This window comes from Maylandia zebra, linkage group LG7 (genome assembly GCF_041146795.1).
Source record: "Maylandia zebra isolate NMK-2024a linkage group LG7, Mzebra_GT3a, whole genome shotgun sequence".
Lineage (NCBI taxonomy): Eukaryota > Metazoa > Chordata > Actinopteri > Cichliformes > Cichlidae > Maylandia > Maylandia zebra.
This window is the reverse complement of record NC_135173.1, coordinates 39,797,522-39,811,672: the sequence shown is the minus strand read 5'-3', so window position 1 is coordinate 39,811,672 and position 14,151 is coordinate 39,797,522. Positions and strand designations below refer to the sequence as shown.

The following is a 14,151-nucleotide window of genomic DNA, read 5'->3' as shown; positions in this document are numbered from 1 at the left end:
TGTCTTTGCACTAGGATGATGTCGGCGTAAATGTTCAGTCATATTCGTTGTGTTCCCACTAGTGCTTTCAGGTTAATCTCGTTGAAATGACCTTAACGCCACAACACGGCAAATCTCCGTTAACGAGCTACCGCCGATCGCCCCGTGCATGGGGCTAGACGGCCAACACGTTAACGAGCTAACTGCGCTAACACACTAGCTCCCACCCATGTAATTGAGCATTGCATGGCACATCCAACATACTGTTTTACTTTAGTCCATGACTCACTTACCTTCAGGGTCATACGTCACATGAAAACCAAAATAATTCCAAACGCCAGATCTGAATGAGGGTGGGGGAGGTCCATGTTGCAAGGAGAGCTTAACTTCTGTCTTGCTAGCTTGCCCTGCGCTCTTCCTTCTGACGATGCTGTCTGTGTTGAGCGCTCAGTGGATCTGCGCTCGACAGTGCAGCCTAGGCGGAGTAGTCGAACGCAGATTCACTGAGCGCTCAACACAGACAGCATCGTCAGAAGGAAAGTTGATAAAATAAATTACAAATGTTGTATTGTTCGATACATATGCGTACCGAACCGAAAGCAGTGTATCGAACGGTTCAATATCGATACGAATATCGTTGCACCCCTAATATATATATATATATATATATAGCATATATATATATAAGTCCTTTAAACAAATTTTGCCTAAAATTTGTGAAAAAGGCATATCCAAAATAAATTGCATGCTGCTCTTGAACCATTTGGAGTATATGCATGGTTTTGGTCTCTTTTGAAAGGAGACAATCTGTAGTTTGTTCCTGAGGTCTCAGAATCACTTTATGTCATACTGCTATTGAGTAATAGAACTTTGAACACACTAAAAAAGAGAGAAAAAAAAATCCGCCCAAGTTTTTTTTTGTAAGGAATGCATGCAGATGCCTACCTTGTGAGGTATTAGCTGGAAAACACAACAGGATCAAAGCATGAAGCCTTACCAAGCCACAATTCAAATTTGATAACAATATCTTAGAAAATGAGTGTTCTATGCAAGTTTATTTAGGTCTATGTATAGGCGCTACCCAAAAAAGGCCACTTGGAGACTCCAAATGGCCCTTTGTAACAATCAACACATAAAAGGCTGTAATTCTTGAATGCTTTTATGTACAGTCCTAATTTTGGTCTCTAATTAAAGGTTACACTCAGAGCTATTCTTACATCCAGATTTATTGTCAATACTTTACAAAATTACAGGAGCATAAACATTATACAGTGTTTTTTTTTCAATTTCGAAACAAATGTAAAGGGAAAAAAAAGTATTATGGCATTAAAACTCACTATATATACACATTATGTATATGCATCTGTGGGTGTATAAATATATATATAGTTTTTCACACAAATGTATTTTTACAATTATATTTTTTAGAGATCATTGGCATCATGCCAGTCTTTATAACAATCTCGACTTGGCAAAAAGCACAAAGGCACATCACAGGAGGAGCACTTTACTGGTGTCTTTGTCTGGCAGTGTCTGCACCTCAGACGACCTGTGGTGCTGTGTCCACTGATATGCACAGGCTTGTGATGTGCTCTGTTTGGAGAGGGTGATGGTGCGGGCGATGGAGCAAGGCTGCCAGCTGCCGCTGCCAGCTCCTCAATAAGTGTCTCCCGAAAAGCCTTTTGGTGCATGGGTACCTCTCCTTTACCCTTTGTGATGCTCTTGTGAAGCAGGAAGGCATTCACAACAGCAATGTCCAGAAAATGATAAAAAAATGTCTTATACCACCTCTGAGTCTTGTGGATGACTTTATAGTAGTTTATCAAGGCATCGGAGTGGTCCACCCCACCCATGCACCTGCATTGACAGAAAAAACAAGAACAAACAGAATTGAATAACAAGAACAAACAAAATTGGATTTCCAAAAAACAAAATAAATAACATAATAGTTATATAGATTGTTGAATATAAAATACATACCGATTATACTCCTTCACTGCTGGTGGAACAGAGATGTCTTTCAGCACCCAGTGTCCATCTGCATCTCTAACTCTCCTTTGAACAGTGTCCCCAGCATGGGCTGTGTGGAGGGTTGAGCACAGGAACACATCCCTTGTGTCTCGCCACTGAACGAAGAGAAGGGAGTCCTTTCGGATCCATCTTATGCTGCCACGGGGAGATTTAGAGTCCAGGCAATTTTTTTTGGTTTTTGGAAATCCAATTCTATTTGTTCGTATTGTTCCACATGCCCAGATCCTCTTCTGAAGGAGGTCACAGAAAAGGGAGGGACTACTATAAAAATTATCTACAAAAAGTTTGTATCCTGTGCCAAGCAACCGTGTATCGATAAGCTCCATCACGGATTCATAACTTAGTCCCTTGCCACTGTTTCCCTGCAGCTTCCCTTCATACACGAAAAAGTCCCATGTATATCCGTTGCTCGAATCTGCCAAAACAAAAAGTTTGTATCCCCAGCGAACAGGCTTATTTTTCATGTATTGCTTTATTCCAATACGTGCTTTGGAGGCAACCATTCGCTCGTCAATGGAAATTTCTTGGCCAGGGTTATAGTTTTTTTTACAGACCTCCCTCATCTCCGTGTATAATGGTTTTATTTTGCAGAGACGGTCAAAATCTGCCGTACCTCTTCTCTGCTCATTAGCAGCATTGTCCTCCAAACTGCTTAGGTGAAGGGAGCGGCAGATCCTTTGAAACTTCTTACCAGACATTATTTTTTTAGGGAATGGAAGGCTGTACAGTTTACTACCTCGCCAGTAATCAGTGATTGCAGGGAGTTTGACCAGACCCATATAAATCACCATGGCCATAAAAGCATACATGTCCTGTAAAGTCAAGTCAATCCATGGGTTAGAGGGCTTGTGGCATGTTGATCCAAAGTCATTTGTGTTTTTAATTATTGTCAGCAACATGGAGTTTGTGAAATAAAGTTGAAAAAGCTGTAAAAGTGTGTATGAAGCTGTAGGTATGATCTGAGGTCCTGGTGATTTGATGGGCCTGAAGGTGGGCTGTGGTGGTATTATGTCTGGAGCATCTGTATCATTCCATCCCTCTTCAGATGTACTGGCTGGCATCTCAGCTTGACTGCTGCCAGTTCTCCCTCTTCCTCTTCCTCTCCCCCTACCTCTTGGCCTTCTGCTTCCAGAAACTCTTTGGAAAGTGGAAGGATGTGGCTCCTCTTCTGACGAAATGCTGTCATCGTGTTCCTCTGTACTTGTCTTTTTACTGGCTGGCTCCCATAGTTCATCTGATTCTGATGATTGTCTGTGATATACAAAAAAACAACAACGATATAAGTTAGCAGGAACACCTCAAAACACACACAATATATATATATATATATATATATATATATATATATATATATATATATATATATATATATATATATACACACATTATATAAAGACACACGACGTGAGTTAGTAAGAACACAATCAAAACACAAAGATGCACACACACAAACAAACAATATAAACACAGCAGGAGTTAGTAAAAACGCATCAAACACACAGAGGAGCAGGCGCGCGCACACACACACAAAGGCACACATACAAACAGTAATATCATTGTATGATATAATAAACACTTACATGTCGAGAGTAGCGTCTCCTCCATCCAAAAAAATATCCTCTGCTACCGAGTCAACAAAGGAAACATCACTGTCTTCTTCGGAAATATCTTCCTCCGACTGATCACTGTCACGCCGAGTGCATTGTTCGAGGACTTCTTCCAGTGAGAAGTAAGTTTTCCTCTTTGCCATTTTGTACTTACAAAGCTCCTTTGGTCGCAAGTTCTCTCAAAATGCTGTATGAACACAGACGCTGTCGTCGCTATGAAAGTTTACGCAAAAGCGCACGAGTGACAAAAACCTTTTGCGCATGCGAATAAAAGAGTGAAAACAAGTGTCCTCCCCCTTAAGCTGCATATCAATCTTCTTTAAAGATCATTGGCTATCTGATACGCCAATCATTTTGACACTCTGCCACAATTGGAAGAAGTTACTGCCCATCAAAGGGGGGCTGGCCAGACCGCTGACCACCAGCTGTGTTTGGCTATCGCTGCTTGTTCACACCTGTGTGAAGCACCCATTGGTTCAAATGAGGTGTCAATCGAAAGTGCAGAGGTCAGCGGCCATTTTGAGATCAAAATACCCGGAATATTTACATGTCAAGAGCTGCTAATGCTTCAGGAAGCACCGAAAATAGGATTATTCGCCGGCTACTTTGAAACAATACTATTACATTCAGTGGATGTTTATCAACATATAAATGTCTCAGAGACTAAATATTGGACTGATTTGGATTGCCTGGACTCTTGGCAGTCTAACTACACCGTTTTTGTTGGAATATTATGAACCAGTGGACTAACAGGTGCTTTATAAGTGAGTACAGACCTTACTGTTATTGTTTTTTTTCGATGTTGGCAGCCTGACATAAACACTAATTGTACCTGCTATGTTGATTCTATCTTGAAATGCTTTACATCGTTCGAATCACGAGAATCTCAGCTTTCCAAATATATATAACATGTTTAGCTTCTTTTTTGATAAGTTTTTGTACGTAACCAATTAGTCCCCTAAACCATCCAATGTACCGTGGGCGGTACGTCCGACTGCTAACAGGATATATAACTTACCTTTGATTGTGAACACTTTTTCCTGAAATGTAGCTTGCTCTGCCACAACCACGAACAGTAAACTGTTAGGAGGTGGTGGGTAGGTGTATTGTTGTTGTTTGGGTTTTGTTTTCCTTTTCGTTATAGGTAGGCGAGGCGGGGCTTGATGGCATTCCGACACACCTGCGACGCATCGGACGTCATCAGTGAGCGCTTTTAGGGAGCAGAGTCACGGACGTCTGGTGTCGGAGTATTTTCGCTGTCACAAGTGGTAACGAGGTAGCACAGGCTGAATCTGTTGATTCTACGCTGTGGAGCTGTATGTTTTAGGGATCCACGTTTTGACTGCTTCTCTTTTGTCTTAGCCTGTTCCATTGCCTGCCTGCCTACCTAGGATTTTGTGTTGGCTATTGTGGATCCGTGACGGAGTGCTACGTTCCATCAGGCTGCGGTCACTGCAGCAGCTGTGGTTTGTGTGTCAAGTAAGCTCTCCAACTCTCTCCGTCCACTTGTGTTTAACGCTCGGCTATCAACGGTACGCCGTAAACTCTGTTTTGTTCCTTGTTGTCAGGTAGCTCCGGTGCGTCACCTGCCTACCTGCATACCTCGGCTCCGTCTCATCTCCTCGGTGTTAATCTCCTGGCACATTTTTATCTATCACTGTATATAGCCCCTTCCCTTGTAAATATTCCCTACTTGTGTATATAAACTTGCATCACAAACTATTTGGTGTCCGTGTGTGTTTCTGCCACATAATCCATCCGTGTCAGTTTACCTAACATAAACATGCAATGAGCAATGCAAACATTTTCGACACCCTGGTCTCCTCTAACTCTGCATGACGAAATAGAATACAAACGAGTTTTCAGAAGGTTGACTAATAATATAGCATGTATCAAGGTTGTACATTACCTTAAAGGAAAGCCAAACTGTTCAACAGAGCTCACAAAGAAGCCTAATGCAGTTGATGCCTTGTTATTATTTCCAGCACCAAGGTAAATTATCTGGAAAATAATTTATGAATAAATGATTTTGTTTTGAAGAAACAAACACAATATCTAACAAACTAAGAACACCTGACAGTTATATACTTTGTTAAAGTAAAATAAAGACAACTCAACACTAATGAACGTAAATTTCTTGTCAAAGGAGTGGAAGAAGAATACGCCACTTTCTCTCTATGGGGTAGTTAATTAATTTTGAGAAAAAAAATTGTGATTGCAATGGAATATTGTTTACCTTTCGCGAATAGCGATCAATCCCAGCAAATATAACTATGCCAAAAAAACAAAAACAAAAGCAAAATATGAAACACACGTCCAAGTATAACATTTGTCCACAAATCATAATTTATCAACTTGTTTGTTTCTTTGCTTACTAAACAGGATTTTTTTTTTACTTTGTAGAAATAGAAATTTACCTGGATCCTCTAACTGTTAACGTAAAATGCCTTATGCTCAAATCAGAAATGAAAATAGTTACAGTGTATCCAGAGTACTGAACATACAAACACGTACTGTATACAAACCTGATGAGTTTGTGGTTTGTATCTACATGGGCCAATGAGAGGGGACCTTTTACAGAGTACACTCTTCTTGCAACACAGCCGACAGATGCCATCCTTTCTAGGATTCCTGCAGCATCTACCCTATGCATCGATACAGACACTTGCTCCCATTTGACACGGTATCCCATGGCCTGCAGTTCCCCCATCATCATTCGATAGCCGATGTGTGGCAGTCTCATTTTAACTGATCTAACAAGGCTGTCCAGCTCATCATCTGTGACACCCAGAAGCCGATCTATACTGGGAATGGAAATTTTCATTTTGATGAGGCTTTGCAAACATTCTTCTGATATGCTAAGTTTACATTGTCCTCTCGCTGTGTATACAACATCAACAAGAGAAGAATGTGGGTGTCTCTCTCTGTCTTGAAAATTTATCAGTCTCAAAAGATTGGATAAGGCATTAAGAATATCTTGTGGTACTGCTAAATTTACCAAATGACCGTATAAGTCTCAATTCATGACTGATGACATAATGCAAATAGTCCATATCTACAGGTCTGCGTTGTAGAGCTCCATGAAGCTTTGTTAGCAATCTTTCATAGAACTGCTTCCTTATTAATGTACCTGGAACAGAAATTGATACATTTGCTAAATGTGCACTAATGACATATTAATCTATGCATATGTACATGAACACAACAGGAAGATAAACAAATTAAATCATTTACATAAACAAGTACGTCCATTTCATAAGACTTTTAATGAATTTTAGTTTGAAATACATTTATGATTTAAAAATACTTAAAAATGCAAAATATGTGAAAACTTTTTGTCCAGATTGGAGCAGAATATTCATATTTAAAATTAATTTAGTTACAAATGGCTTGGCAAAGCACCCTTTTTCCACAGACAGACAGGCAACTATTTTGTTTTAACCCTTTAAAACCGGACAGAGCGGGCACGCTCCGTTTTGCGCAAACACTTTTAAATCCCGGTAGCACTGCAACCAGGTGAGCTAGCGCAATAATTTTTTTTGCATATGAAACCTGAGGAGTTGTACTTACATCTTATGCCATCAGCTTGTCCTAGGTCACAGTTTCCTTCCACATATAGCTTTGCAAAAACTGCATAAAAAGCACTTGCAGCAACAAAAACATAATATCCCAGAAACACGCTTTGCCGATCCGATCAGCTGTTCGTAACACTTCCTACGTTGGATTAGACGTCAGCACGAACTATTGCATGTCCGCCTTGACCTGCCCGAAACCGGAAGTGATGTCATTTTCGCGGAAATGTAGTTTTTTACCATCCGGGCCTCATGAGCCTATACTGGTGTTTTTAAAAGTTAAGTTTGACTTTATGACTTTCTGTGTCATTTCTGGGATGCTTAGGACTCATATTGCACTGCTGGAAATAGTTCATTTTGATGCATATGCTGCTTTTTTGCAAATTTGCATTATAATACTTATTTTCGTTTTTCCTGCAGTGTATAAAAATTGGTGCATTTCAAAAATAAAACTATGAAGGCACTCAAAATAAATTCCCTGTGGTGGGAAACTATTTTGTGCAACTTTTTTGTATTTACAATTTTGAGGGATAAGCCTCTTAAATTTCTCTAACTACAAGTATATGTTAAAAAAGCAAAAACGATTTTCAATTTTTTTGTAGTTTATTGCACTTTTTTGCAATTTATGTAATTACTATGCACTTAATGAATACATATTATTAAAATCTGGGCTATAATGGTTGTATTGATGTATAGCAACTTGAAATGCTCCCAAAAATGGCTCCACAGCAGGTAAAAATATAATATAAGCTCTGGTGGACTTGGTTCTATGGTAGGTCTTAAAGGGTTAAATTTCTCTAACTAGAAATATATGTTAAAAAAACAAAAACAATTTTCAATTTTTTTGTAGTTTATTGCACTTTTTTGCAATTTATGTAAGTACTATGCACTTCATGCATACATATTATTACAATTTAGGCTGTAATGGTTATATTGATGTATAGCAACTTGAAATGCTCCCAAAAATGGCACTACAACATGTAAAAATGTAATATAAGCTCTGGCGGACTTGGTTCTATGGTAGGTCTTAAAGGGTTAAAGAGTACGGCATACAAAGATGTATAAAAAAAAACAGGTGACCTGCAAGACATTACTTCCAACCCTACACTTGTCTCACTGTTATGTGCCTGGAATCTGCCATTGCTTAATATGTTATCATCACCACTGGCCATCAGGAGTAAGGCTCTGGCATCCTTGTAGATACTTTTGCAGTTTGAACCTCAAAAACCTCCATTTCAAAGTTAAAGTGTTTGTTTATTCACAAAAGAGACAGGGGCATCACTGAATTTAGCAAATTTTAGCTGCCAGCTAGCTTGCTACAACGAATAGGCTAATGTTGGCATTTTACCACAACTTCACCAGATTTAGCTAATAAAAACTACACCTATGTCCAGTCGAGTGAAATAGCAAAGAAAGACGATGGAAAATGATTACTTACCTGCAGTTTAAAGGGTCCACTTGAACTTGATGCAGCCATTATTGAAAGAGGCAAAAAGAGAAAAATGGCAGCTTGGTCAGCACGAGCAAGGACTCTATAATGTATGCAAATTCATGCGGGTCGGAATCCCCGCCCCCTCAAGCGCGCCTCCGGACGCCAAAACAGTGCCAGCAGATTGAAACTGAAAAATGGTTTGAAACCGTAAAATGGATTGAAACCGAAAACTGGATTGAAACCGTAAAATGGACTGAAACCGAAAACTGGATTGAAACCGAAACATGGATTGAAACTGAAAAAAAAAAAAAAAAAGTAAGCGAAAACAAAATAATTACAGTTTCAATTAATTGTTTTTCACTGTCGTATTTTTTTCGGTTTCAATATTTTTTTTGGTTTCGTTTCAAGGTGGCTGATTCCATAGCATGCGGAGTGAAGCGGAAAAAAGTGCAAGAGAAAGGTTTAAAAAAAAAAAGACAAAAAAAAAACCACGGCTCGCAATAAGGAGCTGGCTCGCGTCGTTCACGTCAAAGATCCGGCCCTAAGAGCCATTTCGTTTGCGACCGACACGTCACTATAAGACATCGAGGTAAGGAAGATTCTACTGCCACAACCCTCTTTCCTCAAACAGATCCATACAAAATAAATTCTGATTCCATACATGCGAGCCTTGTGCTTCACGCTGGGATGAGGGGGGAGGGGCGGTAGTTACATTAGGGACATCAGGAAAGGTATAGTAATCATTCACAACTATATTCAGTTGCAGATGATAAAGGATTCAGAAAGTTTATTCATGCAGGCCCATAGGACAGAGAATATGCATCTTTTTTTTCATATTTTAATTTATATTTAATTGTGTTGTGGTTTGCAGTGTTTTGTGTTGTTTCACTTTATATTTGTAAAAGGGAAAAGCTGAAAATTTAAATAGTTAAAAGTTGAAATGTGAATAGTTGGTTTTTGTATTATATGATTTATTTATTACATTTTATGTGGAGTGAATAAATAAAAGTATATTTACGGTGGCCCCTAGAGACAAAGCACGTACAAACTTCAAAACACGTAAAAACTCAGAAGCACATAAAAACTCAAAACACATACAAAACACAACAGAAGTGCTCCAGGGTGCTGGGCGCAGTGTTGAGCTTTTGTTACACAGGGTTTAATATGATACTATAACGTATTGGCCATTCTTCCAGAAATGCATTTGTGAGGTCAGACATTGTTAGATGAAAAGGCCTGGCTCACAGTCTCCACTCTAACTGACCCCAATAATGTACTTTTAGGTTGAGGTCAGGACTCTATGTAGGCCAGTCAAGTTCTTTCACACCAAACTCACCAATCCATTTTGTTATGGACTTTCTGCACTGGTGAGCCAAACTGTTCCCACAAATTTGGGAGCATGAAATTGTACATAATATCTTGGTATGGTGAAGCATTAAGAGTTCCTTTCACTGAAACTAAGGGCTTAGTCCAGCTCCTCAAGATCAGGCAATACCATAATTCCCTTTCAAACAAACTTTACACTTTGAACATTGCAATCAGACAAGTACCGTTCTACTGGCAACCACCAAACACAGACTCATCTATCTGATTGCCAGATAGAGAAGCATGACTTGTCACTGCAGAGAGCATGTCTGAACTGGTCTAGAGTCCAGTGGTGGTGTGCTTAACACCACTGCTTTGCCTTGCACTTGTAAGGTTGAATACAGGTGTTCAGTCATGGAAACCCATTCCATGAAGCTCTCTATGTACTGTTCTTGAGATAATTTGAAGGTCACATGAAGTATGTGGGCATGTTTGAGGTATGTAGAGATTGACTCTGCAGAAAGTTGGTGACTCCTATCTACTATTCTTCACTCAGTGATTTTACGTGGCTTACCACTTTGTGGGTGAGTTGCTGTTGTCCCTAATCACTTCCTCTTTGTTATACGATCACTAACAGGTACAATATTTAGAGAATGTTTATATTTCATGACTGGACTTGTTGACAGGTGGTATACTATCACGTTGGAATTCAATGAACTTCTGAGGGCAATCAATTATTTCACAAATGTTTGTAGAATCAGTCTGCATGCCTAGGTTTTGATTTTATGTGACCATGAAAATGACTGGAACACCTGAATGCAATGATTTGGATGGGTGAGTCTGTGTGCTGAGAGTCAGTGGAGACAACATGGTTGCATTCTAAAATGTCTGTGTGCGTGTGACAAGCATGTGTTTCCTTATCTGCAGGTGTGTTTATCTGGCCATTAATCATTGTAGCACCAAAGCACAGGAGATATGGATGGCTACCTTCTTTAGCCAGTCCTTGCTCCGATAACATTTTAATGTAGTAATCAGTGCAATCCATTTTTTCCAGTCCATGTGACTTACATGACTGACAACACTCATTGTATTTAGACATTCCAAGCAATCCAGTTAGAAGGATCATATACATAAATACTCAGTCTCTGGTAAATTTTACCTAACTTGTTACCAGTAGTGCTCAAGGTCAAGGAGAGTGCACACACTGCTGAATCCCATTCTCTAGTTTATTTTTTATTTTAATATAGTGTGAAAGCAACAGTTATCAGTGAAAGTATACTCTCTTTGGCCAAAGTTTAGAACACAGCAAAAACAAGCAACGATTATAAGAGCAGTTACGTATTTGCGCAAAAGTCCACTAAACACACAGAACCGAGCCACAAACCCTCCCAACCCAGACTCTGGATAGTCACATTTTGGGGGATTTGATGAATTTGGACAGATTTCTAGAAATGAGAGCTGCTCCATCCAAAGTGGGATGGATGCCATCTCTCCTAACAAGACCAAGTTTCCTCCAGAAACTTTCCCAATTATCTATAAAGCCCACATTGTTTTTTTGGACACGACTCGGACAGCCAGTAATTTAAAGAGAACATGCGGTTCAAAATGTCACTAATGGTCCAATTGGGAAGGAGACCAGAGAAAACGACAGAGTCCAACTGTCAGGATTTGAAGGCGCCCTGACCGGTCGACCTGCCAGTGTGTATATTTGTGTGCGTGTGTATGTGTGTCTCTCCTATCGCCCTGTCTTCCCTTCCGGCTCCGCTGTCATGTGTTAGGAGGTAACTTAGCAACAGGCTATCTCCGACCCGGAAGTGCTGTCACCCGGAGCTACCGCACCTGCAATCAATCCACCAGCTGCTGCCAATCAACTACCATCTTCGGCAGGGCTACTTAATGGTGTGGCTGAGCGACAGACAGCGCTGGAGTATTGCACTAAGCCTGGTAGTGTTTTCGAACCGCTAGCGTTATTGAAGTATTGTCTGATCTACGTACTCATCTTGTTGTGTGTGTGTTCACCCAGGGATTGACGGAGGATTCACAGACACAAAGGAAGCACTTGGAGGAGAGACGGGCATTCACTACCACGCACGGGCTTACACAGAAGGAAGGACGCACTATCACCATTGTTGCACATTTGAACTGTTGTCACCTTGCTGCACTGTAAATAAACGCACTGTCTTCATTTCTGAGCTCCGCGGCTGAGTCCACTCTTTAACAACCATGACAGAATACTCCAGCCAGCCATGGACTCAGCGGACTCAAACCCAGTTCAGCGAGAGCTCTCTGTTCAGGGCAAAGTTTTGGACCACCATGAGAGCATGATGAAACACATTATGACGGAACAAACGGCGATGCGACAGGTGCTTGCAAACATTCAAGGTATGTTACTCACTGCTCCTGGCACCTCAGCTAAGAATCCACAACCCACTCCGTCAGTAAGTGTGGCTGCAGCTTGCCCACTACCTCCTTCACCTCCACCACCTCCACCTAGGCGAGAACATACATTACCGGTTCCGGAGATGTTTGATGGAGATATAACAAAGAGTCGAGGCTTTCTGATGCAGTGTTCATTAATTTTCAGACAACAGACACAGGCTTACGGCTCAGATTGCGCGAAGATAACGCTTATGGTGGAATTAATGACTGGCCGAGTGCTGCAATGGGCACAAGCCGTTTTAAATGTTCAACCGAATATCTCCTACCAAGATTTTCTGACCAAGTTCCGATGTGTTTGATAAAGGAACAGATGCAGATGGCGCAGCTAATGGCGCAGCTAATCGTTTGTTTACCCTGAAGCAGGGATGTAAGAGTGTCGCGGATTTCTTCATTGACTTTTGGATCCTGGCTGAGGAGACGGGCTGGGTAGAAAACGCACTCCGGGGAGCCTTCCTGAACTGCCTAAACGAAGAAATCAAGCGTAAGTTAGCTACAAAAGAGCTACCTAAGTCTCTTAGCGCTTTAATTAATATGTGCATTCAACTAGATAATCATATGAAAGAGTTTGGGAGACAGGCAGGAGAAGGACGACGACCGGCAGGTGGTGCCAATATGCCTACCAGATTGCTTCCTTCTCAATGGAGAGAGGAAGAAGAAGACCCAGCGGAGGATGAGGAACAGCCGATGCAGCTGGGCCGGGCTCGGTTCGGTGCTTCCCATCGGAGGAGAAGACAGAGTGCTTCGTGTGTGGAAGAAGGGGACACTGGGCCGATAGCGAAGCGAGTAAAAGAATCCGCCCGCCAGTAGCTGTGGGAATACTGGCGGGTACTACAGCTAACTCTGTTCCCCATCTCAGTTGTCCGGCCAAGCTGATTTTTCATTCCCTAACTCACCCGTGTAGCGCGCTAATTGACTCTGGAGCTGAGCAGAGTTTGTTGGATGAATCGCTAGCTCATAAATTAGCCAAGAGCACCTGGCTGCAGCCACTGTGGAGCTCCACACTAACCGGATACACGTGACCTCCACACTAACCGGAAACACGTGACCTCCACAGTAACCGGAAACACGTAACTTCAGTTAAATCGAAAACTAAATTGTTTTTTTGTTACTATTGATGCTGCTGAGAAATAAAAATGGTTTTAAGTGGGGGTTTTTAACACTCTGGGTTTGTTCAAAAAAATTCACCATCCCCTAAATTGTTCGTGGCCAAAAGTGTACAGTGGTCCCTCGCGGCGCGGCGCACCTTCCGCGACACTTGCTGTTTCGCTGATTTTTTTTTTTTTTTTACAGTACATTGTGTTGTGCGTTCTGATTGCTGTAGACCATTGTCAATCAATCTAGTCCAGTGTCTCCTGTACAGGAGTGGTCCCTAATAGGCCCACGGACCGGTACCGGTCCGTGAGTCCTTTGGTACCGTTCCGCGACAGTTGATCCTCCGGTGTGAAATGTATGGTTGTAGTTGTGTGTCTTATTTTGAAAGAACTATTTACGCGTTACCATAGCGACCAGAGAGCATTAAGAAGCAGAGAGGAGGATGTCGCTGTCATTGTTGTTGGCGCACAGCTCAAGTCACGTTTATTATTATATTTACAAAATACCACAGTTTCTTTTTTTTATTCTTTTGTTGTATTTATCCGCGACACCTTAAAGGTCATTCCCTGAAAATATTGTCTGACATTAAAGTGGTCTGTGGTGCAAAAAAGGTTGGGGACTCCTGCTGTACAGTACAGAATGCGTTTAGCTTGTCGAATTTACATAAATCTTCGATCGCTAGCAGTGTAATTCT

The 14,151-nt window shown here is 41.0% G+C and overlaps 1 protein-coding gene and 2 long non-coding RNA genes across 3 annotated transcripts; 2 read left to right on the top strand and 1 right to left on the bottom strand.

The window, feature by feature from the left end:
* Nucleotides 1-1,122: 1,122 nt before the first annotated feature.
* On the bottom strand, nucleotides 1,123-4,642 carry LOC106674997 (piggyBac transposable element-derived protein 4). The gene is made up of 3 exons (XM_076886358.1): nucleotides 3,591-4,642; nucleotides 1,960-3,261; nucleotides 1,123-1,836 (listed from the first exon to the last, which is right to left on the bottom strand). Exons 1-3 carry the CDS (start codon nucleotides 3,758-3,760, stop codon nucleotides 1,404-1,406), a joined length of 1,905 nt encoding a protein of 634 aa, XP_076742473.1. The 5' UTR covers nucleotides 3,761-4,642; the 3' UTR covers nucleotides 1,123-1,403.
* LOC106675232 (uncharacterized) lies at nucleotides 4,293-5,330 on the top strand. Its single transcript, XR_013099485.1, has 4 exons — nucleotides 4,293-4,381; nucleotides 4,762-4,893; nucleotides 4,980-5,096; nucleotides 5,186-5,330. It is a non-coding gene; the product is annotated as an uncharacterized LOC106675232 (long non-coding RNA).
* Nucleotides 5,331-11,733: 6,403 nt separating this feature from the next.
* Nucleotides 11,734-12,814, top strand: LOC143419691 (uncharacterized). The gene is made up of 3 exons (XR_013099702.1): nucleotides 11,734-11,870; nucleotides 11,950-12,308; nucleotides 12,729-12,814. It is a non-coding gene; the product is annotated as an uncharacterized LOC143419691 (long non-coding RNA).
* Nucleotides 12,815-14,151: the final 1,337 nt, after the last annotated feature.

What these genes read in the sequence shown, in the direction of transcription:
- LOC106674997 (XM_076886358.1), bottom strand. Translation starts at nt 3,760, where the DNA reads ATGGCAAAGAGGAAAACTTACTTCTCACTGGAAGAAGTCCTCGAACAA. An exon ending in GGAGACGCTACTCTCGACAT is followed by an intron (nt 3,262 to 3,590) that starts GTAAGTGTTTAT and finishes TGTATATCACAG; the next exon opens with ACAATCATCAGAATCAGATG. An exon ending in GCAGTGAAGGAGTATAATCG is followed by an intron (nt 1,837 to 1,959) that starts GTATGTATTTTA and finishes CTGTCAATGCAG; the next exon opens with GTGCATGGGTGGGGTGGACC.